The sequence below is a fragment of the Rousettus aegyptiacus genome, unplaced genomic scaffold (genome assembly GCF_014176215.1).
Source record: "Rousettus aegyptiacus isolate mRouAeg1 unplaced genomic scaffold, mRouAeg1.p scaffold_m13_p_17, whole genome shotgun sequence".
NCBI classification, from domain to species: Eukaryota; Metazoa; Chordata; class Mammalia; order Chiroptera; family Pteropodidae; genus Rousettus; species Rousettus aegyptiacus.
In genome coordinates, this window is record NW_023416292.1 from 12,946,718 (window position 1) to 12,973,999 (window position 27,282).

Consider the following 27,282-nt stretch of genomic DNA (forward strand, 5'->3'; position numbering starts at 1 on the left):
AGGAGAGCGGGGAGGGCAGGGCATGGTGAGTGGGAATGCTTTCTAGCCACCGCAACAGGACGGGACCCTGAAAGGTGCTGTGACAGGGGAACTGGGCAGGAGTGAGGAGTCGGGTATGTGCTGGGGTTCATGACAAGAAAGAAGATCAGGACCTGATAATGATGGCAAGGGAGGTCGGCTAGCTGCCCCCTCTGGGCAGCCTTGTCGTGAACGCAGAGGCCTTCGTCTCTGGGGGAATTCTAGGTTTGCTTACCCTCTTGACAGACAATGCAGAGGTTTCCAGTAAAATGTTGGTGTGCAGAACAAGAAAAGTTCCCACTCAGCTGTGCACTTGGGAGTCTTTTCACATATTGGTGGAACAAATCCGTCTGACAGGTAACCGTCAGAAAAGGGGAGGCATCTCTACAACGCGCTTTTGAGACTTTTTCTCCAAGTAAACAGAGGGGCGGAGAAAGGATCCAGAAGGATCTTCACGACTGACAAGGAATTAACTCACCAAGGAGTTAACTAATGACAACGTGCGAGTTGAAATGAGAGGCTGGTCATTTGATTAGAAAATAGCGTGACATGGGTGACAGAAAACTAAGAGCGAGCTCCATGGAAATGAGCATGTCAACCACGTTTTATCTTTCGTGGCGATTTTATTATTTCGGAGAGCACTTTCCTCCCCCAGGACGTTCTGATTAAACGTGGCCGAGGCAGGAGGGCCAGGGGGAGAAAGCAGAGGCATGCGCGGTGGCTCCTCTGTGCGCGGGCTGATGACAGCCCTCGGTCAACGCGGGGCGGCTGAGACGTGGGCCAAGAGTCTGGGCAGTAGGGGCGAAAGGCCCTCTTTAGCTTGGGAAAGAGAAGTCATGGTGACTGGACCCAGCGCACTGGGCTACCACAGGTGACAGACGTAGCAAACGGTGGCCCCTCAAGCTCAGAACAAGAGGATGTGGCTTGAAGCACAGCATGAAGAGTTTAGAGGAAGGATTTAGCGACAGAATTATCAAACACCGAATGGCTCTCCAAGGCCAGCCATAGAATGGCTTTGTTAAAATTTGTTGTTGAGCGGGAGGACGCTTCCTTCTGCTCCGCGACTTTACATAAAGTGGCCCGTGTTCTTTTTTTCTACCCATGGATGTGCTAATATGGAGACGATCTTTGCTCCAGTGGCTCCTGTGACCCCAGCCGGGCTGCTCCTGGCCCAAAGCCATCCTCCCATCTGCCCTCGGGAGGAGTGGAAAGAATGAAGAATCACCTCCCAGCACCGGTTTCTCTTTATTTTTAATTTGCTGAGTTTAATTTCTGCCCCTCCCTGTAGTTTCTTCAGGTCGGCTGCCTCCAGCATGGGCGTTTTAATAAAATGTCGATGTCAGAAATTACAGGACTGGCGGAGTGCCTGCCGGCTTCGCCCCCCGCCCCCACCCACAGGTCCAGAGGGGTCTCCTCGGGCGTTTCCCGTTCTAGGGGAGGCGGGCCAGATGTCTGAGCTCTTGCTCACAAGGGAACCTGACCTTCAGAGTGAAGTGGACAGCGATCTTCAGAGGAGCCTGGAGCATAATCAGCGACAGAGTGTTCTCTTCGGAGAGAGAGCTGGCAGTTTGGAGAAGAGCCCCAGACAAGAGCCGAGATGCCTGAGTGTTGATGGGAGGGTTTGAACTGCTTTGAAAACTGTGGAGACCTGACGAGGAAGTCATTGCTCAGGCTGGGGACAAGGAGGACGCCCCCGCTGAGTGTCAGGGGCAGATGAGCGACACAGGCCTTCGGGGAGCTGAGGGGAGTCGTAAGAGGTGGCTTCCCGGGCACAGCCCACAGAGCCCAGGAGAGAAATGCAAGGACAGAGGGACGAGAGACAAGTTCAGGCCTGTCAGTGTCAGCGGGGAAAGTGAGACCGGTTCACAGGCCAGAGGGGAGGGAGGGACCAGAGGGAGGAACGCCATAGAAAGGAGGCTCAGCATGGCCGTGGCCACGTCTGGGCCTTCAAGCGGCTGTTTTATCCTTGCAAACTCGCAACGGTGGGAGAGACCGAGGTGCGTTCAGCCAGGTGGCCTGCGAAGGGGCGCGTGGCACGTCGGGAGCCCCGACTGCCTCTGGAACAGTTGCAGCTCACGGCCGGGCATCCAAGTTGCCCCTGAGCAGAGCTGTCCGAGCGGAGGGCCCTTCCTGCAGGGAGAGACACAGGGTCCAGGCAGACACAGGAGGAAGGACATGGCAGCGGGCAGGGTGGCTTCTGGTGAAGGGACCTTTCCACTCTGACTACGGAGGGAATCCAAGGGGCGGGACCCTCAGGGGACCCCCGCTCGCACAGTGTGGTGATGCGGCTCCGGCTCGTCAGGGCTGCTCTGCACCCGCTGACCGCTCCCATCGGAGCCGGGCCTGCGGGCATCCACACTGCGGGCCCGCAGCGGTGTGTGGTCAGGGCCGCGCGGGGCCGGCTGTCCCCTCTCCGGGAGCCCCCTTGGCCCGCGGCTGCCCTCCAGCCCCACGTCAGGCTCCCCCCAGAGCAGCAGCGGGCTGGGTTCTCCCGGGGTGCCGTTCGCACATCTGAAATCACCCATCTGAGAGTGTCACAGCTGCAGTGGGTGGCTGCTCAACCGGGGAGGGAGGCCGGAGGGTTTCTGGGAAGCGAGGACCCCCCGAGGCCAGACGCCTCCCAGGAGTAGCAGCAGCCGACTCAGGGTGGGCGCCAAGTGGCATGCGCGCTGTGTCGTTTCACACTATGTGACCTTCAAGAGGTGAGAACTGTTATCGGCCGCTACTTTTCAGCTGAGGCAACAGCTGAGTGACTTGGCTAAGGAAGTAAGTGGCCTGGGGTCAGACCCCGTCCACACCAAGCCATCCGTGCAGAGCTTCTGGGGGACAGTCGTCTGGTTTGTTTTCTCACTAACACGTAATGTCTTTCTCTATCTCCCCCTCCCCCCTCCCTTCCCCCCCCCCCACACACACAGCCTGATGTAAAAGGAACTTGCAGCTCCATCCCCTATAAAACCTCACACATCGACTATTCAGCTGCTCAGACCAATTCTCTGGTGATGTTTTGCTGGAGGCTTGGATGTCAGATATTATTATAAATGAGAATCAGAAATAGATAGATGTCTGGGGAAAGCTAACAGTCTCATTTAGAATGCTTTTCCCATTTCGGAACCGGTGCCTTGATTTTTCTTTTTTTTTTTTTTAATGCCTGGAGCAATCCAGAAAGTTTAAATCATTCGCTGTTTGTTTTTTTTTTTTTTTTAAACTTGATTTACTGCTACCCCTTATGTAAGAAATTGGAACTGTAGCACAAAATGTTGCTCTGGGATTAAACAATGGTGGGAATAAAATTCCTTTGGCGGCGCCTGTGAGGAAGTCCTTGGACACCGGTAACTGGCTCACAGAGGCTGAGCTGGGAGGTCCCCGCTCTCCTGGGTGGCACCGGAGCCCCTGTCACGGCCACTCCTCTGACTGCGCGCACTTGGTGCTTTTCACAGGAGGCCCTCCTGCCGGCCCGCCCCACCTCCGTGGGCCGGCCAAGTTCAGGGATCAAATGGCTCCAAACCCCAGCTGGGGAGCTAACTCGTAGGGTCATCCTGCTTTTCACGGCCGTTTCCTTGTCCGTGCGATGGCGTAACGCTCGGATAACAGGTGGCCGTGCTCTGCCGGGCAGCAGAACGTTCCCTGGAGACTTTAAAGAACCAACCAGATGCCCGTCTAACCAAGACGGCGTGAACCCGCGTGGCCAGAGGGCCGGGCGTGAAGCTCGCAGACCCTCTGGTACCTGCCCCAGCTCTGCGAGGCCCCGGAGGCGAGTCCGCCAGGAAAGCCCCCGGGATTCAGCAGCGCCCAGCCCGGTGACACACACGCCCGGGGTCGGGTCGTTCACGGCTCTGCCCCTGACCTGGAACAACCGAGTTAAGTGCCCTGGGCCTCAGCCCCCGTCTCTGTAACGTGAGGGGCCGACTCGTGGTTTGTAAGATGCCTTCCAACTCACTGGTGAGCCAACGTCCACACACCGGATTCCTCAACGTGTTAAGCAAATCTCTTCCAGTTTTCCAGGTAGAGAGGTTGAGAAACCACACCACACAGTGGTTTTCAAATTCTGAGTCTAAAATAATTAAATTTGCCTGGCTTCTATTCGATCTCGTGGGTTATGTGTAAACACTTTAAATTTCCTACATTTGTTTGCAACAGCGACATCTGTAAAGTAACTCCAAATTTAGTCAGAGTAGGGACCACATTAGAAGCGCGTAAATTGGTGGTGACCGCATGCTAAAAATTAAATTCTGTGAGGCTAATTGTAGACGAAATTAAATTACTCCTTCTGGCATGTTCTCCTCCTCTGCACACCTGTCTTTCTTCAACCCTTCCCGTGCTCCACGCGGCCCCCACCTCGAGTCCTCACTGCCACCTCTTCTGAAGTGTGGCTTTTGCTGATGACCGTGGGAAAATGAACCCGTGCACCCTTTTCAGAAGCCATGACTCCGCCGTGGCAGAGCCGGCGACGATCGCGGGGCACTCTAGGTGCTGTCCCGTATTTCCCCACCTCCCTTGCTCTTGGCTCGCGGCCACGGACTGACCAGAGGCCTGGGAATGGAAGCGACATTGTCGCTTTGGTCTAAGGCAGTTAGGAACAGCGGGTGGGTTCTCCCCACCGTCGCCGAGACGTGACGGAAGAACCCGAGACGGCAGGCTTGCAGGACGGAAGCCGCCTGGATCCCTGAGACGCTGTTGGGGTGGGGGGTGGGGGGCGTGACGTCACTAAGGTAGAGCTGCCTGGCTGGCTTTACACTGTGACGTGATGAAACATAAAACCGTCCTTAAAAAAAAAAAAATTTACAAAGATTTCATGGTTTATTACTTCAGCCTAGCCTGATACATCCCTTCTAGAAGTATTCCATTTTAAGGGAGGCTCTAGGGGAAATAGTAATGCAAAACACAGTGGAAATAACTTCTCCTAGAAGAATCCTGCGTCAGAGTCTGACCGGGGTCATTGCATCAGCATCTGCAGAACAAGAGGACCGCGTCAGGGGACCTTCCCCGTGCCACTGGTCCAGGGCGTGGGGCGGCGCTGCAGGCCTCCTCGTGGGCCCATGCTGCATGGCAAATTTGAAAAGGCTCCAGAGAAGGACATTTTAGGACATTATTCCTTTAGGCAAAAGGTCACCGAGCCCAGTTTCTAGAAAGCGGCAAAACAAGGGGCTCAGTTTTCTACAATGATTTGAAAAAATAGTCAGCTACTGCCAGGAATAGAAATCCCTTTATTTATCCTGCCCCACCTCATATCATTAATTATTAAAATGCCTGCTCGGCTCTCTCCAAAACCCCACGAGGGCCCAGAAAACGCGATCATTTGGATCCACTTAGGAATCCACTGGAAAACAGGGGACGTATTGGAAACAACGATGAAATGACAATGACGTGCATCTGCGGGGTGAGGCGGGCCTCAGTCCAACCGCCTTTTCAGAAGGTCTTTGGTCCCTCCTCAGAGGCCCCGCTGGCGTCCAGAATGCCATGGAAGGTTTCGAGAACTATGCGGGCAGTAGCAAGTGCAGACTGGGGAAAAGGCTGCCGGCGAGTCGGCAGAGTACTAACTACCTCGACTCCCAAATTCAAGTTCAATTTTATCGAGAGCGCCCACACGGCGTGGCTCCTAAGAACAGCGATCTAGCAGCAAGGCGCCACCTTGGACCGTGGTTTCCTAAGGAGGTCATCCTTTCCCCCAGATCTGGTTTGCCAGCGTGGTGGCCCTTGCCAGTGTGGGGGATCCCCTCTGACTCCGCCAGTGGCGTTCCCTCTGCTCCCTCTACCCGAGCCAGAGCAGGCTTCCAAAAAGCCGATCGACACGTCTGGAATCCAGAATCCACTCGATCGATACTCCGGATGCGGTCCCTTCGGGTCTGGCAGCACACGCCGGCCAAGTCCCAAATCGGTTTTATTAGTTTAACCAAAAGGTAAACAGACGACGGAGGTGCAGAAAGACAAGCATGCGAGCAGCTAAAAGCATCACCCGGCCGACCACCAGGGAACAAACGTAAGACATTTAAAGTGGCATTAAATAAATGAGGTCTACGTTTTATCTAACTGGAATTTCTGTTGTCTTTAAAAAAGGAAAATATATATATATATATTTTTTTACATTGCAGTATATAAATCTAGACTCTACATGTACAGTATAATTACACAGGGCGAGCACGCGGGCACACGTATGTCTCCGTAGCTACACTCTAAATCAAGCTGACATGTCTCTATTGCTTTTTCAACCTTCCAACCAAGAAATTCAGGCTGAGGCTACATTTACTTCAGTTTCCACGATGCCTGGCACCCCAGCCATCTCTCCTCCAAGTACAGAAGCACAGATGGGGCGAGCCTCGCAAACAGCAGAAAGTGCTTTTTGACTAGCTGAAACCTGGTCAGGCTCTACGATGCACAGACTGATGTCCTAGGCAGATCTAAAGGACATGAGAGGCCCTCCTGGCTCGTTCTTTGGTCCACTGCCACAAATCTCTAGACTTTCTCGGGTGTTTCTTGCAGATTTCCTATGGCTATGCACATAAGCTTCACATCACCTTCGGGAGCTGTGCTACGGGATTAGAAAGGGGGGAAAAAAACTCCATGTTATAATCTACTCTTCATATCTGGCTTCGTCCTCTTTATTTTTGGGATAAAAACTGGTATTTTGAACATTTTTTCTTTAAAGGGACAACATTCTGAAAGTGCTTCTGACTCGTGTCGACATTTCACATATGGCTTTTAGTTCCGACCTAGCACAGCTCAGGTTTGGGAGGGAGTGGGCAACGGTGGTACTAGAGACGACAATGTCACTTAACAGTGACACTGTGATAGCAAGTGTGGGGACCCGGAGAAAAATGTGGCTGAGCCCACCTGGAAGGCCTCTTTAGAAATGATTTAGGTGACATTCGAGCCCCGCATCTTTTCCCATCACGAGGCACAGCGATGCTGTGAAAGTTAGTGTGTAAAACAGGACGCTGCCGTCAGCGGGGAACGTCTGAGGGCTGTTAACAGCAACTGCTGCTTAGAAATCTTTCACAGGCTCGAAATGATCAAACAGGAGTCAGTCGCAGCAGAATTTCTACCCCTGAGGAACAAATTGCACATAACATAGAGGTACTACGATCCAGATGGCAAAAGACTCCTTTACATGCAACAGACCATCAGAAAAGGCAATGTGGTGGCTTTCTGAGACAGAGAAGAGTCCCAGTGAGTCACCACCTTTTTGTGATTTCTTTTCCGGCTGATAAGTTACCAAAGAACATGGCCATTTGAGCAACCATGATTGTGATTATGTTATTTAGGGGGGAAACAGAAACGCAGTGCGGTTGCCAGGAATCGAAATGGGCTTGCGTTGACTCCAGAAACGTCCTGACAGCTGGACCAGAGGGTTGGCTGGGCCTCTGAAGCCCCTCGCCGCCCCCGCCCCACCCCCCAGAGTAGCAGAAAGCCGCGGATGCAGGCAGAGGTCGGAAGCCACTGGCTCCTCCAAACCCTTTCAAAAGTGTCCCCTCTTTCGGCCCGTGACAGTTCCAGCCTTCGCAATTGTTCTCTTCTGGTGGCACTCGATTGAGAAAGTAATCCTCTCCCTTTATTAAAACGGTCTGGACCGCTCCTAATACTGGCACCAAGGACACTCTGTATTCACAGGACTGAATCCATCTATTTGGAAGGTATGAGGCTAGGTTCTCAGTTCCTTCTATTTCCCTGTAAAAAAGTGACCTCAACTTTCCAGGCCATTGTGCAAATTTGTTTTTTCATAGTCCAGAATATTCTATAAGTCCCTCATATACCTATATATATACACATACATACCGAATATGTATTTTATATATATATATATATTTATAAATGTGGATAATTCTGCATTTCAGTCTCAAATAGGTCACGGAGAATCAGTGAATTGTTCATCCTTTTCATGTCGGATTCATCCCCCGTTTCCCCTCGACGCCTGTCAGCCGCAGTGCCTTGCGCCCTGGAGGTACTCCGTAAACATTGCCGCCTTCGGCCATGACCCCTAACTCCCGGCTGGTAGCTGCAGTCGCCGTGGCCGGCTCTCAGCCCCGCCGTGCCTTCGGCAAGCTGGGGGCCACCGGCCTCTGCCTTCAGAGGGCGATTTTGCTGTGTCTGTTGCTCCAGCATCCCCGTTTGGTCGTCCTGGGCAGGGTCGAGCTGGTCTGCCGGCGCAGTTTTGCTTGTTCTTCCACGGAGTTCTTTTTGCGTAAAATGAAGTCAAAGTTCACCTGGCTGTTCATGGCGTAAAAGACATTTGCCGAGTCCGGGATCACGAGTTCTAAAGACAGTAAGGAGAGAGAAGGTGGTCAGCTGTGTGGGTGGAACCAGCTCTGACAGTGGCAGGGGTATATCCTGCCCAGACCCAAGGCTGGGACTACACCCTTTGTCCCTAGAATGTTAACCAAACCAAAAAGTGACAACCTCCCTCCGAAGAACGGGATCCAACAACATCTCAATCCCGATTTTTAAAAATCTAAGTGCAAATACATTCCTATACATTTAAATGTTCAAATGCAACATGTTTTAGCTGGAAGAAAGTGTGGTAGGAAACAGAGCCCGGGGGAATTTAAATGACGTTTCCAAGACCACGGCTAGCAAACGGCAGACCTGAGACTAGAACCCAGTCTCCTTCCTCCTGCAGTGCATTTTCTACTCCAAGACGCGGCTTTTCTCAGAGACGAAAAGAATCCAATGGCATGGAGGAAAAAGTAGAAAACCTACAGTGTTTTTCAGAACTCTCGGAATATTGAAATATTTTGTGAAGTAATCCCAAATCGAACCAGTATTCTACTCCTTTTGAGGCCTTGCTTCATCGAGAGCTTGAATTGAAATATTAAACAGCATCCAGGTAAGACAGTGTATCTCTATTAACATTTAACCTTGTCTACTTCAATGATTCCTAAGTAGATAGCCACAATTTCTGAATAAGGGCTATTCCAGGTATGATGTGAAATTATCAATTGGAGTTATTTTAATCTATGTTTATTTTTAAAAGAAGGTATATACCATTTAGCACTCAGGGATGATGGGTATTTCAAAAACAAGCGAGAAACGAAACGGTAAAACGTGCAAGTCTAGCTTTATGGTGGTGGAACGGAAAAGGCGACCAGTAGAGGCATCTGATTTTGGAACTGGGTTAAATCGGCCTTGTATGAACTTCAGACGTGGAGATTCTATAGCAAACCTGACGCGAGCAGGTTCTGGGGGACCCTGGAACATATTCTGCACAAATGTTCCATAAAGAATAATAACTCCTTTAAAGCGTCTCCAATCTCCTGCCCACCTATCCCGGGGTCGGTAATGATGGACCTCACAGCCGCACGTAATGGACCTCACAGCCGCATGTCACAGAGCACGTCTCCAAGCACGTTCTCGTTATCTTCACAATTGTCCCGGATGTGTGAGGAACTAGTAGGGAATCGTGTCCATTTCACTAACTGAGGACCAAGGCCCAGGAAGGTCGGACGGCCCACGAGGACCGACCGGCGGCGAGGAAAGCCGGGCCCGCGCTGCGCCCGGGGCCCCTGGTTCATGGACCCGCCAGCCCCACCTTCACATCGCTCTGTCAGCATCATGGTAAAACCCAAGGGACCACTTTTGAGGCTTAGAATTTTAACTGCAACTACATTCAAAAATATAACTGAGAAAAGTTTGCCCCACAAGCTAGGATTCCGCTGAGTAAATGAGAAAACGTCCAACAGTTGAAAAGAATTTTCTCAGCGGCTATAGCTTTCACCTCTGAGAAAAGATACTATGGTTCTGGCCGTTCTCTGGGGCCAGCCTCCCCTGGGTGATTTGCTGGTCAAATGCAGTAGAATCGCTGCTCCCTTGCCATGCCCCCGACTTGTATAATTCTTCCTTCCTTTTCCAGGGGGGCTGCTAGTCGGCGAACAAGCCTATGACACTTGCATTGGTCACCGCCAGGTCGGTCAGCAGAAAGGGCTGGACTCACACAATGATATTTGCTGCTCCTTCTGTACGTGGAGATGAGACCTACTCTGAGTCACTTCCTATGATGTGACAGGATGTAGAGGAGTTATCCACCAGCTCGTCCCCTCCTCTCAACAAACATAACCCTGGTTCAAACCAGCAAATAGATACATTCAGGGTGATTATTGGCCCAGTTTTCATAAAAAGAATTTCTTTAAATAAGGGGTTTCTAGGCATATTGAAATATTTTATGGATCGCCAATTCTTTGCCTCAATAAGTGTGAGGTAAAGACCCTTCGAATTCTAGGATTAGAAGCTTTTTGCTCCTTGAAGATCAATCATGAATAAAGATAAGCTTTTGAAAGACAAGCTTATAAGCATCTCATAAATGATTAACTGAAACAATGAGAAATTATCACAGGAACGGCTATATCTCAGGTCCACGCACAACTCAGATGCACGTTAGTGGGTGAAAGAGGTGAGTGGCCACCCACGAGAACCCAACAGACTCCCCCCACCTCTTGACATAGACCTGAGGTAGGATGAGAAGTTTACAAGAACGAGCAGGAGGAATGCTCAGCCAAATTTAGAAATGACAAGTGACGCTGGGGCAGGAGCGGCTTGAGACCTTTAGTTCTATAAGCGAGGTGATGGCATGGCCCCCCACGCAGCTCCACCTTCGCGCAATTAAAAACCTCGCTTGGTTCCATGTAAAAATGACACCGTATCCATTCCCCGACTTCTAAGGACTGCGGTAACCCGCCGTGAGAAGGCGCGGGAGGGTACCGGCGCCCACCTTTGTCCTCCGAGATGACCTGCACCAGCTCGTACTCCTCGGCTGGGTCCGAGTCCAGGTTGTGCTTCAGCATTGCCCTCTGGATCACGGCGGGGGTTTTGTCCTGGCTCGTCAACTGGAAAGGCAACGAAGGGGGGTGCAGAGCATTTACTTCATGTTCCCTGAGAGCCCTCCTGGACCTCTTACCCTCGCTGTCCCGTGCCTTTCTGGGAGAAACGGGCCAGTGCAATGAGAACGGGACCAAGAGCCAGAAATCCTGGGTTCGAGTCCTGGCTCCACCCTTAGCCGTCAAAGGACGATGGGTCATTTACTCTCTCAGCCACCTACTCTCTCAGTGCCACGGCATCTTCCCCTATTAAAATAGAGAGAATGCGTGCCTTGCCTATGTCCTTCGCACTGGTTGAGGTTCCGGTGGAAGAAGATACATGAGGGTCTTGTGAAAAATCATAGCATTTTCAGTCTTGGGCCGAAATGACCCTTACCTGTTGAGCTGTTGCTATGGCGCTGGTTACAGCCTGTGGCCATAGTTCTGCACACTGACCATTTCAAAAAATACAAGTGACCCTGTGGCCCGGCCATCCTACTTTTGGGCATTTAGCAAGAGAATTGAAAATATACATCTTCAAGAGGACTGGTACCCAAACGTTCACAGCAGATTTATTCACAATAGCTGAAAAGTGGAATCGACGGGAATCTTGTTGACAACAGGGGAATGGATAAAGGAATTATAGAATATTCACAACAGAACACTACCCAGCAGCTAAAAGGAACTAAGAGCGGATACACACAACCATGGGGATGAAAGACGCCATGCTGAGCCAAAGAAACTAGACAGGAAAGAGTCTATTCTTTCAAAAACAGGCTAAACCAATCTTTGGTGGTAGAAACCTAACTTAAATAGCCTTAACCTTAACTGGATTAAAACAGTATTGATGGACGGGGCATGAGGGAATTTTTGAAAGGATGAAAAATCTTCTTTATCTCGACTTAGGGTGGTGGTTACAGATGTAGCTGTAGATGTAGGTAGGAGAGGGATAGGGATCGAGAGACTTGTAAAACCCTAAAGAACTGAACACTTAAGATCTGTGTATGTAATTGTTTGTAAATTACGCTTCAATAAAAATCAGCTTCTACGTGTTTAAATATAATAAACCTAACATTTTTTTAAAAGTACAAGTAAAGGTTCCCCTCACTACCAATTCTGACTTTCTTCCCTTCATCTCTGCCTATCAGCCAATTATTTGCATGGTGGTCAGGGAAAAAAAGGGTTGACTTATGTACCATCCTTGGGCTATTTCTTTACATTGAAAGAAAGCGAAAGAAAACTCAGACTGTTCTTATTTTTTTTTAGGCAAGGCGACCCTTGGGTGACCTCACAGATTGCAAGGACCTTGTCAGCTTACAATCCTTTATTTTTTATTTTTTATGCCTACAGCACCTGGTCTTCCTAGGTGGTCTCCCATCCAAGTACTAACCAGGTCCAAGGCTGCTTAGCTTCTGAGATCAGACCGGATTGGGCTTGTTCAGGGCGACATGGCCGTAGACCAGACTATTCTTACTTAAAAATAAAAAGCTGTCCTCTCTAGGTGGTAAGAGGAGAGACAACCACAAAACGAAAAACCAAAATGAGTCTAATTTCCTACAGGACATTCAGGGAGCCTGAGATGGCAAGACCCAGATGTCTCCCTCCGGTCAGGGGTGGCAGCTGGTATTTGCGATTCAATAAACAACGTGCATTACAATAGAGCCTTGTCAGCAACAGAGACCTTGCTCCTTTGTCTATTACCAAAACATCTGGTCTGTCCATTTACAAGGGTGAAAGAGAGGCACACAAAATTTTCAAGGAGGAAAATATGTTGTTTGATAGTCTAAAAAAAAAATAGTCCCTTGGCTGGATCAAAGTGGACTCGGAATTGAAGGAGAAAGGCCAGCACTGGGGACGGACGCTGGGCCAAGGCGGTCAATGTTAGGCCGAGCTGTCAACTTGAGTGCTTTAGCAAAGCTTTTCTCTAGAACATGAAAAGACAGTGCCTCCACAGCACCTACGTCGTATTCAGAGCTGAGCTTGTCAGCACTCGGTGTGCAAGTGATAGAGATGAGCAGAGACGCAGAATTAGCTGTGGGATTTTACTGCAAAGGAGAATCTGCTTTTCAATATATGGTATGTCCTCTAAACTAAAGAGTTTATTCTCATAATAAATACGTGAGACCATTCACACCAAGGTTATTACCAGGAGAGGCTGCATTATTCAAAAAGACTGCATTATTCAAAACATTTTGGGGACCGTGCTCAAAAACATAGATTTTACGAGAAGCTGCAAAACATCCGTCTCATTTCTTTATAAACACAGTTCCTTGTGGACTCATGCTGTATTTCCAGCTTGATCATCCACTTTACTAAGTTTGATTCCAAATGACTAGAAGAAAGATTTGCCCCCATGGAGGACACTGCTAAGACCTCATGGCAACTCAGACATAAATCCACATGTGATTCCACAGGAACCTTCCAAGATGCGTGTGGCGGTGGCCCCTCTGGAATCTAGCTATATCGTCATCCGAGCTGACAGTTTTGAAAAAGGTGACACTGCCCCGGACGAGCAAGTTTCGGCAAATTTTACAATGTAAAAATTATATCCTGTAAGTGTCGTTGGTATGTAAACTTTTTCATATGTGTGCATCATCGGTCTACACCGAGGGAGGCCCTGGCACGCACTCACTAGGCGCGCACTCGTTTCGTGCGACGCACGCGCACCGGCTAACGCCGCATGCCCCCTGGGGCGTCGGTCTGAGCACCTTACCACGATGCTCTTGTACATGTTGCCGTTGTTGTCCTCCACGCTGATGCGGATTATGCAGGTGTCCTCGTTCTGTTGGTTGTAAACGGGAGGCAGCACTGTCGAGGTAATGGACGTCACGGAGACGGAGCGCTTGTGGGCTTTGGGGTTGTTGTTACAGGACGGAGGGGAGGACAGGGGGTTCATTAAGGACGACATCCCTGAGGAGCTGGTGTCCATGGAATGGACGGAGGAACACGACGAGGAGGACTCGGAGAGCTGGAAGAGTGAACACACCCGGGAAGAACACGGGGCTGTCAGGGCCGAGGCCGACAGCGCGTTCCGCAGTTTTCAAAGCACAGTCGTTGAGACTGATACACTCGTCCCCTCCACAGCGGCCCACTGTGCACTCGTATCTTGTCTCTGGTATAAGCGCCACCAAGGCAGGTGCCAATCAGTGACTCAGTGCTTAACCTAATACTCACCCCACATGCCTGGGAGGCAAGGCGGTTCTGTCATTGCCCTAGTTTTCGGCTGCTCTTAAGGAGTTTAACCAGCAGATGGCAGCAGATACCAGAGACCAGAGCCAGCGTGGGCTCCCATAGGAACTGGGAAGCGCACGGGGCAGGAGGAAAGCCTCACACCAGCGACTAACATCCTGGTGCCTTGAGCGGGAATGATGCTTGCCATGCCCGCAGTGATCCTTTCTATCCTGATCCCACTTTGCAATCAGATTATATAGTGGGAGAGAACTGTCAATATTTTTATAAGTTTCTGAGATAAGGACCACGGATTACACAGCTCTGCACGGAACGTGAGTCCTGACAAGGCCCCTGCGATCGCCATTCCCTTTCTACTGCTGAGGATCCCGAGGCCAGAGAGAAAACTGTTGACAGCAACCCCAGGACGTGCTTCCAAGTTTCCTGGCTCCCGGGGTCGCGTGCACAGAGCAGGGACGCAGCCGCGGCCCCGCTGCGGGTGACGATAACGTGGTGAGTGAATCAGTATTCTAGTACCTCGGTGCTGTTTGTGATGAGCTTTTGTGAGCAAAATGCAGAGCATTGTAAGGATGCAGGAATCAAGATTCGGAGAAGTGCAGACTCGCCCAAGGGAGCACAGCCTATGAGCAGCCCCCCGCTCCCCCCCCGCCCCCTGCTTTCCACGTTTGCTTCTAGAACAAACTGCATGCATTTTCATGTTGTATATCAAGGATAACTAAGGAATGAGGTACTATGGTTAATGTGCTTTTCTGATTTACCTACATAGTTATCATTGTGGAACACCAGTTACGACAGAAATAGGATGTCTAAAACTCACTAGGTGGTGCTCCGAAAAGTCATTAAATTGATCAATTTTAAATATTAATTTGTATTGTAGAAAATTACAATTTCTTAGAATGAGTTAAGCCAATTACACCACTCAATCTTATAAAATAATCTCTAAGTCATCTAAAAAATAAATAATATTCATTTGTTTTATACCAGTCTACCTGTCCATGTCTACCTACCAGTCTGCCTACCTTTCTGATTATCTGGCTTCCAAATAAAATGGAGTTTACTCTATTGTATTTCCTATAGACTTCTTCTTCCTATGGCATAACTACATGTTAAATTCTCCTGCATGTTGAGTTTCATTAGAGCCAGGAAGTTGATGTTTCAACTCTCATAGGCAGGAGTCTAACTGTGGCTCTATTGTAATAAGGTTATGTTACATTTCCCCCCTTATGTGTCTAAATGAGTTAACTCGTGGCTCAATTTGAGGGCTAACTGATAGTTGATCATTTTAACAGCCTCACTTTGCTTGAAGGTGTACTACACAGTAGCCAAGAATGTCTCTTTTCCAATTATTGGTTCAATTTTTCGCCTCCTTTTTCCTTCACATAAATCCCTATTTCCATTGTTGAAGTTTCTATGATCTTAATGACATTTATAAATAAATAAGGCCTTAAAGATGCCTGGGTTATGGCAGCTCTAAACCAACCGCCTGAGAGAATCTACTATGAGGAGCAAGCGTGAAAATAACTGTTTAGAAATCACGAGGAGGGGAATGAAGGAAAAGGAATGAAGTTACACTTCACCACGACAAGCGCCCTCACGGTGTGGCCGGTGGGGAAGGCAGGCGGCAGCCCGGAGGGACGTAGGGCCTCAGGGCAGGAAGGGGCCGAGGCGACCGGCCAGGCCAGCTGCGCACGGGGCAGGAGAACGGAGGCCAAGCCGGTTAACAGTCAGGGACTTTGTAGCCCAGCAACTACTTGCATCCAATTCAAGTTCTCATCTTTAAACCCTATAGAAATTCATGACTCTGAGAAAGGGTCACCCAAAGAATAAAAATCTTTGACTCGTGCAAGAAATTAAAGCGCCAGTGTGACGAGGGTGGAGACAAAAGGGACGAAGCGGGGAGTGTGCAAATGGCACACACCGGGCTTCCAAGTCCTTTGAACAGCGCAACCGTGATTCTGACGCCTTCCTGGGCAGGAAGAAATCCCCTAAAGGTGTGGGCGATGTCTTAGTGGCCATCATCCAAAGGGGGGCCCGCAAAGCATGAGAACCTGTCGAAAGGTGGATAATGAGACTTGGCGCCAGGTTTTGGCAAACTCAGCGTCACATGTCAGGTCCTGCAGAATGACCACACCCCTGGTTTAGGAAAAATGCCTGAGAGAATGACCATAAGGGTTTGCAGAGATTTTCCCTAATGCCTGGAGAATGTTCCCTGGGCCAGCACCTGAGTCGTCTCAATCTGAGGAGTCTTGAGTATGGTGTCCTTCCTGCACTGGCTACTTTGTGGCAAGGTCACTTGAGGGTGGGTTCCCAGATTGTGGTTGTTGCTTGTAACAAATGTGAAACGACACACAGATCCCCTTGCAAAATGGATACAGACAAAATGAAGGCATGCAAACATTCTATCTCACTGGCCTAAGTTTAGGCTAAGCAGCCAGAAGTCACCTAGGCAGCAAGCGTGGCTGGCCATAAACCTCTCGAAATGGTACGAATTCTAGTCACGTCAAAGCTGACATCTCTGATCCAAGCTCCTTGGCCAAAGATTGAAGCAGATGTGTAAAGAAGATTAAGATGGATGTTTGTTTTCTTTTCATTTATTTATGCAGTCATCGAAAATGGAAACTCTCTATGGGACTTATTTTATCACCTCACGTCACTTTCCCTTTTGGGGGGGACGTGGTAGATTGTATCGCTCTTACTAACTCCTCACCCTCCTCGACATCCAAGCCCTTTGCCCTGTGACTCCACGGTTCCTCCCACCAGAGATGGGATATAGCTGCTTGCTCTGTTTATTTAGGCGGGATTTGCCCACATGATTTGCTTTGGCTGATAAAATGTTGGCAGATATGACCTGAGTGAAGGCTTGATATGTGCTTACGGGGTTACTAGAGCTAAGCCCAACCCAAATCAAACAGCCTGCAGTTCAGTTTGAGTTTTGGAGTGGTTTGCTATATAACATCATCATGGTAAAAGCGTAGCTAAGACAAGATAGGACAGCAAGAAGCTATACACATCTCCATATCTTAATTTTTGCTCCAAGAAAATCCTACATTTCCTAAATAAAGTATAGCTCATGTTACAAGTTACAACCCTTCAGCCACCCTTGGATGTGGGTATGAACAATATTTCAAAGGCTAGATGAATAAACCAACATGCTCATTGCTTTTGGACCTGTTTCAATAAGAAATGAGTCTCCAGGTAGAACTTTGCTTTTGATACCTACTAAAAGCACGACTTTCGAAATACTATGGAGTGATAAACTTGAAAACATACATTCCTCATATGCTAAACACTGTGTCGTGTGCCTGCGTTAGGAATTATGGAGAGGGATTAAGCAGATACCTTTTTCTGAGGGTCATCAGGTGTGTCCATGGGGGTGATAGAGCCCTCCTCAGCCTCGGAGTGGTTTGACTCGCAGGAGGACACACTGACGGAGTCCATGCTTTCGCCGGAGCTCCCACTGGCCGTGGACTTGGGCTGCTCTTTGGTGGGGGTGCTAGTGGTGATGATGTCTGACCCCAGAAACAGTCTGCAGAAGACACAATGCCAGGCATTCTGACTCTTACGAATCCGTGCGATCCATAACCGAGCAAATATTTTTGTGTGAATTAAGTCCTTGATGTTTTCTCAGCCTTGCTTGCCCTGTCATTATTACTTTAGAAAAACATTTGCTCAAAGTTTCTAACACAGCATCGTCTCAATAGGTTATTTCCAGCCTCAAAGAATACACAGTTTGCTTAGTTGCATGAAGGGCCACATTAATCTGAAGTCTTTCTAGGTCAAGGGCTCTCCATTTTGTAACAGTCTATGGACCAATTTGGCAGGATCAAAATATCATCACCACAGCCCTCTGACTTCCCACCATAAAATGAATTCCATGAGGCGGAAGAAGAAAGTGGACACTCTGTTAGACAAGAAACCAAGGAGGAAGACTTCTGTTTCTAACAATCTGACGAACTACAATAACCCAAACCCCTTCACTATAAAACAACTAGACAAGAAACATTAAACAACAAAAAAATTTTTTTGAGTTGGGCATGCAAGATAGGAAGGAAAATCCCAAAGGCCAGAAACCAAAAAGGAACTGAAAACCAGAAGTATGTGAGCTAATTCTGCAGCTGTTCTGGATGAGGAGTGGGAGGTGGCAACCTCAGAAAACCAGGGACCCGGATCTTCACACAGGCACAGGCCCCAAAGACGAGGGCTGCTGTTTATGGAAGGTGGGGAGTTGGAACTGAGACCCCTTATGTAGAGTCAGGACCCTCAAAGGAATTGTGGCCTTAGAAAAACGTGAGCTAGAAAAGTATCTTCCGACTGGCATAGGAAGACGGCAGGGAAGTCTGTCTGTCCTGGCCTGAGGTTGGGTGAAGGAAAAATGTCTCCTCCCAAATCATGTGTGATTTGGGCCAGGACCTCACTCAGACTTACCACCCAAGTGGTCTAAGAACTGGGAATTTCAGGCCAGTGATATTCTGGGGGAAACTAGAATTTTTAAAACAGCATTTCTAGAGTTATATACCTTCAACTGAGGCTGCATGCAGAGAATTCCCTGAGAAAGATGAGTTCACAGTACAAAACTGCAAAATACACACCAGAAAGTATCCTGGCCAAAGAGAGTCAACAAGGATAACAAACAGCATGTTTAGACTCCCAAGAACTTCAGAAATAAGAACTGTCAGAAAGAAACTAATAATTTATCCATTCATTTGACACATATTTGAGTGTTTACCATGGGCCAAGCTATAAGGTAAGTATTAAAGACATAAGAAAAGAAATTAAAAGCAGGAGTTAAGACCAAGACACTCTGACAAAAGAACAGGAAGTTAACGTGAAAAAAATTTTCATTTCTAAATTGAAAAATACAGAGATTTAAATTAAAAACTCAGTGTAAGGATTAAATAACTGTTGAAGAGAAAAAGTATGAACTAGATGATAGACCTGAAGAAAATCCTTGGAAATAAGCATCAACATTGAAAAAAAAAAAAGAGGGATGGAATAAAAATGCCTGTATAAGAGAATTCCAGAGAAAGCCAATCAAAAGAAAATGGAAGAGGGACTAGATCTGAAGAAACGGTGGCTCAGAAGATTCTAGAACTAATGCCTTATATCCTCTGATACCAGGGAGAAGCTTGAGCAGCTTCTGAGTGGATAACGCATTCTAGCTAACAAACAGACATATACGACATGCAGCATGTCAGATGAAGATAAATGCAATGAAGAAATGTGAAGCAGGCAAAGGTGAGAGAGGGCTCCAAGGGCAGGTCAGGCGGATAAATTATAGTATTTAATCAGGTGGTCAGGGAAGGCTCACTGAGAGGGTGACATTTCAGCAAAGACCTGAAGGAGGGGAGAGATATCTGGGGGAAGGGTTCTAAGTAGAAGAAACAGCAAGTAAAAATGAGCAGAGAGGTCCAGGTGGCAGGAATGCGAGGAGTAGCGTGAGCAGAGGAAGATGAGGACAGACAGGTATGGGACGGGTGGGCGAGGGGAAGCTGCAGAGTCTTGAGGGCCATTGCCGGGGCTTCGGATTTTACTCAAAGGGAGACAGGTATGATGAAGTGAGCTACGGAGGGCCTCTCATATGCCCGGCACTGAGCCGTGCTACAGCCAAGGCTACGATGGACAAGGCTGTTGCTCTCAGGTGGTTTACATTCCACTGGGAAAAACAGAACAGAACGAAACAAACAGCCAGCATGATTGAGAGCGATCGGGGAAGACAGCAACCTCAGAGAAGTGACTTTCTTAGTAGGGAACATTTTTGCCTATCATCTGAAGGAGCTAGCCACCGAGAAAGAAGCAGCGTGCCAGGCCGAAGGAGCATCTACTGTGAAGGCCCCGAAGCCAGGACCAGCTGCTGTGGCTGAAAGATGGCTAGAAGGGCTGGGTCTTGGCAAGCAAGGGGCAGTGCTGGGTGAGAGGAAGTGGTCAGGAATTTTTGGAGAAGATCGTTCAGGGCCCCGCACCCTAGGAGAAGGAGTTTGGGTGCTATCTTCGAATAAAACCATTGGAGGTTTTATAAGCAAGGAAATGATATCGTCCGGTGTACATTTTAAGGGAGGCCAGAAACCAGCAAGGGTGCTTCTGGGGTGGTCCAGGCAGGAGATGGTGGGGGTTCATACCAGACAGAAGAGAAGAGAAGAATGAATGGACTTAGAAAATGTATACAGCGAGGTCATGACAGGAGCTTTAATGAGTGAGTTAACCATTCTTCATTTTCACCCTGCCTCAAGGGGACCGTGTTGAGAACCCTTGCTCTCGCCCCACTCTGACGGGACCCCTGGGCGACACTCACAGGCTGAGCCTCTTCACCATGCTCTTCCGAGGCTTGGGAGAGGTGGCGGCGCTGGCATCCGGGGCTGCTTCGATCTCACAGGAGAGGGCGTAGCTGGGGAAGGGAAGGGAGCACACGGGGTCACGGGTCGAGAACGGAAGGACAGATTTCAATTCACTTAATTTACTGGTTTCGTTTGTGAGGAAGTCTTTGATTATTCACAGTAAAGATACATACTACGTTGTTCTATCATAAATGTCAGAGGGTATTGACTTAATGACCAGATTTTACAAACTTACATGCTTTAAAGGCAGAGTTCAGTACACCTCTCTTCCCCCTACTGACACGTGGACTGAGGCTGGTTAGTTCCACGTCTAAAAAAACCTGGATTTGTACGCTGTGGCACCAGCAAAGGCTGGCCCCATTCTGTTTCCTGATCCTTCTCATCCTGCTGCCAGTGGAAAAACCATCTCCCCTCCGGCATCTCCCCCCTTCCGCTTTGTCTGTGGGCACATGCGCATGTGCCAATTTACTTTTTCTCTGAGGGAAATGAAAGACGACACTTTTGTAAACTATCCACTCTGCAGCGAATAGACACAGACAGTTATGTTACTGATAAAGATATGTAAATATGGATTTTAATTGACAAAACATCCTAAATTAAAAATGCTCCACATTCAGACACCTACTTGCACAAGAGGAATTTCTATCTGACTTGAAATGTCTTTTTCTGAAAGCCAGTAAATATATTTGGTTTGGGGGAAGGTGAGGAAAAGTAAGCGTGGTGAATCTTAGCTGGGTAAGTTGTTAATTATGTGTACTTTTTAAAACCTAAAGATGGGTCCAGGTTTTTGCTCAAGTAGAAGTATTCATTGACACGGGAATTATTCAAATATTAGCATAAGCTGTAGAAATGTTTATAAATAGCAAGAAAAAATGGGACGCGTTTACCAAGGTTACTTTTACCATTAAAAAGTCAATTACACGGCTCGTATTTCGAGCCTGGACCTTCTGATGCAACCCGCCAACCAGCATGGTCTGCATGTTGCATGCGAGAGGATTCACACGCACATAGAGAGAAAGTCCGTTCACACAAACTGATCACCAGACCTGGGGACCTGGAGGGAGGCAATAACTTCTTTATTTTCTAGGTGGCAAAGGAAAAAGCTCGCCAACTAAAAAGTACACCGAATCGAAGGTTTCGCTGTAATTGTAGCAAGCGCAATCTACTCCGAGATGTAAAAAGATCTCAGAAGTCATCTACCTTTCAAATGAGGAAACAGGCTTAGAGCGGTCACCTGGTTTGCCCAACACCACATCAGACTCTATCATGGCCTCGTTATAACACTTCTCTAAACCTCATTTCCTCATCTGCAAAACACTTATTTTGCTGTTAATTTTGCTCTTCCTGATGAGAAACATTCGAGGAAATCCCCTGGCCTACAGCAGGGGTCAGCAAATATTTTCTCACAAGTACCAAATACTAAGTATTTTTTTTAGGCTTTGCAGGCTACATGATCCCCAATGCAACTACTGAACTCTGCCCTAAAAGCAAGAAAACGACCATAAACAAGATGTAAATGAATGGGCTGTGTTCCAATACAACTTTATTTATGGATACTAAAATTTGAATTTCAAATAACTGTCCTAGGTCACATTCTTCTTTTCTTCCCTCCATTTAAACATGTAAACGCACACGGCAGGCCAGATAGGGCCTGTGGACTCCAGGCCTGTGGACGGAGGGACCGGCTACGCCCCTGCTGGGCCAACCCTGGAGATCCTGTGCCTTCCGCACCCATCAGCCACTGCTCTGAAACCTGTCCCCTGCGCCCCAGCCACACCAGAGTTACTCCTCCGAACGCCGAGCACGCGAGGCCACCAGGCCTCTGCTTGTGTTCTTCTCTTTGTCTGGAATGTTCTTCTCCAGCTCTCCTCTCTCCTTCACAGCCCTGCCCAAATGTTAACACTTGATGATTTTATCCCCTATTTTCCCCACTTTTGGCCAAATGAATCGTTCTCGCCCCAAGGTCCTACAGCACTTTAGTTACTGATCATATTTCAGCTCTTCATGAGTCGACCTCCCCTCCCTCATTCGGAATTCCCTGAGAGGTAGTATCCATCAACAACAGTGGCGGCAGTGGCGGTGATGACGATGAGGAAGACAAGCACCCTTTACAGTGCTTTCCCAAATACGATTTCATTCAAGCCTCAGCAACAAACATTTTACAGATGAGCATCCTGAAGATCAGGAAGAATCAGTGACTTGTCCAAGGTTACCGAGACACTTAAACGGTACAGCGAGGATCTGAAAGCACATCTTCCGATACCGTCAATTCAGCTTTTCCTGCTATACCATTATCCTCTGAAAACCGAGGCTCTTGAAGCTGCTCACTTAACAGTTGTTGCATAGACGGCCAGATGAGGAACTGGTTACAGTATTCCTCTCGCCAACAGCACAGCTTTGCCTTGATGGGCAGAATGTCCACCTACCTCTCCTCCTCTGTTAGGAGCTGCTGCCTCTGGAACCACTGGATGAACTTTTGGTCTGGAGTCATACAATAGCTGTTGCAGGAAGATTGCAAGAGCTTTATTTGGGCAATCAGTTCAAATTCCTAAAGCAGACAGAACACCAAAAAGAAAGAGTGAATAGTAGGGTCAATCAAATATACATCTTTTCGACATGAAAACATGCCACAGTAAGATAAATAACAGAGAAAATCATCAGGAAGGACTCTGAAGTACTGCCTTCTTCAGAAATAAAAGAGTTGAATAACTCCTTAAAATTCTAACTCAGAAACTCTCAAGTCCTTGTACACTTTAATTGCTAATCCTCCATTCTCCTTGATAAAGCAATTGTATAAATCAAACAAGCCACCAAAGCAACCCAAACTAGTTATAACTTAAAGTCAGAGCAGCTTCTTTTTTCTTTTTCATTTCCAGTCTAGAGATAGAAAAGTTATTTTTTTAACTGAATACTTCTAAAATATATTCAAAATTTCTACTTCTGTATCCTAAAAGACAAAAAAAAAAAAATTACTTTTGGTCGAGAAGCTCCCAAGTTCCCCGCCCCCATCTTCTTCAACCCTTACCCCTCAGTAAATAAGTGAGGGTAAGGCTGAATATCTAAGGCCTCATAAACTTAAATGTTTAGATTTCCTGAATCCTTGGGTTTTTACTACTCCAGTAAATCACTTAACTAAGTCTTTTAAAGCTCACGAGAGAAGCAAGTATATAATTATGTCCAAAATTTATACTTTTTAAGATGCGTTAATAAAAAGATTTGTTTTTAAGTCAGCAATGGGTACCAGCTTTAGCCTTAGGTTTTATACTCAGACTTTCCAAGAGTTTAACATGCAAGTCTTAAAAGGAAAGAGACTGCTATTCGAGTTACTCTGAAATTAAAGGACAAAGATGGGTGATCGTGCAGGCAAAACCTGAATGTTCTGCCATTACAGGATGTGACAGAAGTAACTCAACGACTAGAAGATTCTGGGGTGTCAACTCCCCATCCAAAGACCTCCATCCTTGGTCTCCATTTTCTCAAGGAACACTTATCATCAGGCCAAAGAAGAAAGTACACCAACTACTCTAAGGACAGAAGATTTGTAAGTGTCTAGGTTAGTGCACCTTGTTACTAATGAGCTCAGCCGGCCTAGCTCCTGAAGTTTGGGTTTTAACTTCAATGTCATTTCCTCCTGGAAGCGTCTCCAATCCCACAAGTTGGGGATCAATGCCCCTCTTACGTTCTCCTATAACACCCACTTCAGCTCACAAGAGCTTATCAGGTTGTATTATAATTGCCTATTTATGTGTCTCCCTTCCTCTTGGATTGTGAACTGTTCTGCGGGCAGGGAGCTCCGGTTTGTGATGTGGGGAGGTGTCCTACTGCAATACCCAAACCTGTCATAATGCCCGACCCATACCAGGTATGTTATCAATATTTGAGGAATGAAACAATGAATGAATGACTCAAGAATGAGAAGAATATTCTTGGGTAAAATTATTATTTTTCTCATTCATTTTCCTTTGAATTTTTTAAACACTTTTCTAAATACATCATATTAACACTATAGCCATACAAAATTTTCTAAGCTCTGTTTTATCTTTTTTTTAGCACATTGCAGAACTATTATACTGTCTCCAAAAAAAATTCATATTGATGTTAAACACCCCTTCCTTTGCTGACAGGAAAGGAAAAGAATAATTATCCACATGGAACAATGAAGATCCTGTCTTTTCCTCTCTCAAATAGACCCATAAGAGTCAACCATCTCTAGTAACCCTTCTCTTTAATAAGATGAACCTGTTGTTACTAAAGCTAATCGTAAAAAAGGTGAGGAGGGGTAAGGAAAGAAATGTGGGCTTAGGGGCAGCCGGACAGGATATGAACCTTGGCACCCTGACTCTGCTACCAGGGGACTATGGTCAAGTTGCCACGTTGCTCTGAGTCTTGGTCTCCCCACTGTCGAATTGAGGACGATAAAATCTACCTCGCAGAGCTCTCGTAGGATAACGTATAGGAATATGTCATGCACAGTGATCTATGACATATGTTCAAATAAATACTAATTCATTTTTTCTACCTCTACAAAAAACTGAAGTCCCCACTTCTGTGCTTTTGACATGCCCAGAGAAAATGGAAAATCACAGCCAAGATCGCGACTTACCTTCCTCCTTTTCTCAAAGTTTATCAGCCCACCCTGAAAGAAATTTAAAAAAAAAGAAGTGACAAACCAAGTTACCGTGAAACATAGCCAAGCCCCATGTTGTCCTGGGTCTCATTAAAATAGGTCAAAGAATTTTAATTAAGATTAAAATAAAGTCACAATTATTGATGACACTATAATTATAGCTATTATGAAGAAAGAGACGCATTGTTTGCTTCGAGAAAAACATTCTTTTTCCATTTTTTATTTTTCAATTACCACTGACATAGTTTGTCCCAGGCATACAACATAGTGATTAGGTATTTATATAACTTACAAAATGATCACCCTAATAAGTCTAGTACCCATGCACTATACGTAGTTATTACAATAGTATTGACTATATTCCCTATGCTGTACTTTACAGTTCCATGACTGTTTTTATAACTGGCAATTTATACTTCTTAATCCCTTCATCTTTTTTTACCTTTCTCCAAACCCCGTCCCATTTGACAGCCATCAATCTGTTCTCTGTATCTATGAGTTTATTTCTGTTTTATTTATTAATTTACTTTGAAGAAAAACATTCTTTTAATTAATTAGAATAGGACAGGATAGGCAAACAGCCTTCTCTTAAAATATCTGAAACCAACTAAAATAGTAATGATAAAGTAGTTGCAATTCAGAATCCAAATACGTTTGCACAGACAGGAAAAGCAAAAGTTTGAGTAAATGTTCCATTTACTCAATGTTCCAAACGCAACAATAATGAATGGTCCTTGACTCATAGTAGGAACCAAATTGTCAATAGTTTATCAAAAAGGGAAGCTGCTTCTATATAGCATCATAAAAGTTAAGTTTCAATTCTTCATTCCCCCTAGTTCCTATTCCTAGTAGGCCGAATTTAACTTCTAAATAATTGGTCTCCCCCTAAATTCCCCACTAATGAGTGTTTCCTGAAATAAGCTGAGGTAGAGGATATAAAGAGACATACAGCCCGGCACACAAAACATGAATGAGCATGTCCACAACATTTAGGACAAGCTCGGAGGCGGGTCTGTGCGAACTATCTGCTACTCCTAGTTATAAAGTCTGATTGCGTGTGATAATTAGGGAGGTGACATGAGCTTAAACACATGCAAGCAATCCTTAAATCTCATTTGAAATATCAGATTTCTTCTCCCCTTACTATTTTGTTACAGTCACTAACAAGTAGCTCCTCTGATCACCTCTTTTCCCGTTGAAAGAGGGAGAGTGTGCGTACGCGCACCAGGGCTGGTGCCTCAAAGTGGATACTAATATGAAGAGAGAGAGAAATACTTGAAAATCCATAGATCTGACTGACTCCTTACCCCACAAGACAGAATACAGTGTTAGTATTAATATTAATGCCTCCCGAAGTCCGACTCAACATCAAGGTCTTGCTCAAACCCACTCATCCCTCATACGACCTCCCCTCTTCCTCATCGCATTTTGGGTTGAATTCTTAGTATTTCTATCAATCACTGCCTGGTCTGACATATTCCTCCTACTATATTGTGCGCCGCTTCTGGTGTTATCCACCTTGGTGTTCCTCACGGCATGGCACACGATGCCACACACATAATGGGCCTTCGACGGATACTAACAAAAGCGACTCTCTCTCTCGAGCGTCTGGTGAGGAGGCCCAGCTCCCCCACCCGCACAGAGCTCACCTCGACGTGGTCCTGGAGAGCAGCGTCCAGCATGGTCAGGTCGGTCAGGAAGGTGCCCAGGTAGGGCACAGTCCCCTGCATCACGCCCTGGAGAGCAAGCACAGCGACACGGTCTTGTTGGTTGTCACTGACGACTTTAAGCGTTTATTCAGTCTCCACGCTGGAGAACACGGGCTGCCGTGGCCACGCTGAGCAACGTGCCCCTTCTCAGCCAGCAGCGGCGATCTTTGAGTGGCCAGGTAAGCCTCGGCAGGGTTGGCGTGTAACCCTGGACCATTCGAGGCCTAATTTGGGACCATTAGTGTTAATATCCATGAAAGAAATTTTTAAAATTCCTACACAGATAAGACATCACGTAACATATAACTTTCAAAGTCATGAAAATTGGGCCTCAAAGCCAGGAGACTGGGCAAGCATGTTCAAGACAGCTTTTCCCTTCCAGAGTGAGCGGCCTCTCCAGGGGTCTGGAATGGCCCTGCACAGAGATGGCCTCGCCGTCGGTGAGAGAGGGGACCGCTGCACACTGGGGGCGAGTGTGTACCACGAGAGGAGGGGGCGTCGCTATTACGATGGCCCCTGGGCCTAGACTGTGACTCGCTTCCAAAGACTAGAGGAGGGAATGGGGAAAATGGCGACTTAGGAGCGGAAAACCTGGCAAACTCCAACTTAATCAAGTGACTGACGGA

At 47.3% G+C, this 27,282-nt stretch overlaps 1 protein-coding gene and 1 pseudogene across 7 annotated transcripts in view; both read right to left on the reverse strand.

Annotated features, from left to right (window-relative positions):
- Window positions 1-5,202: 5,202 nt before the first annotated feature.
- RGL1 (ral guanine nucleotide dissociation stimulator like 1) overlaps window positions 5,203-27,282 on the reverse strand; it is a 194,661-nt gene continuing 172,581 nt past the window's right edge. For 4 of the 7 annotated variants that reach the window (XM_016145592.2, XM_016145594.2, XM_016145597.2 and 1 more), the window contains 8 exons: window positions 26,597-26,683; window positions 24,924-24,956; window positions 22,747-22,868; window positions 20,278-20,370; window positions 17,328-17,514; window positions 13,513-13,767; window positions 10,715-10,829; window positions 8,079-8,266 (listed from right to left, as the gene is read on the reverse strand). In XM_016145592.2, coding sequence (XP_016001078.1) covers window positions 8,079-8,266; window positions 10,715-10,829; window positions 13,513-13,767; window positions 17,328-17,514; window positions 20,278-20,370; window positions 22,747-22,868; window positions 24,924-24,956; window positions 26,597-26,683 — 1,080 coding nt within the window. Of the gene's footprint in view, window positions 8,267-10,714; window positions 10,830-13,512; window positions 13,768-17,327; window positions 17,515-20,277; window positions 20,371-22,746; window positions 22,869-24,923; window positions 24,957-26,596; window positions 26,684-27,282 lie in introns of all 7 variants that reach the window. The other 3 variants (XM_036234524.1, XM_016145595.2, XM_016145598.2) reach the window with 3 other exon arrangements.
- On the reverse strand, window positions 12,141-12,259 carry LOC118613105 (annotated as a pseudogene).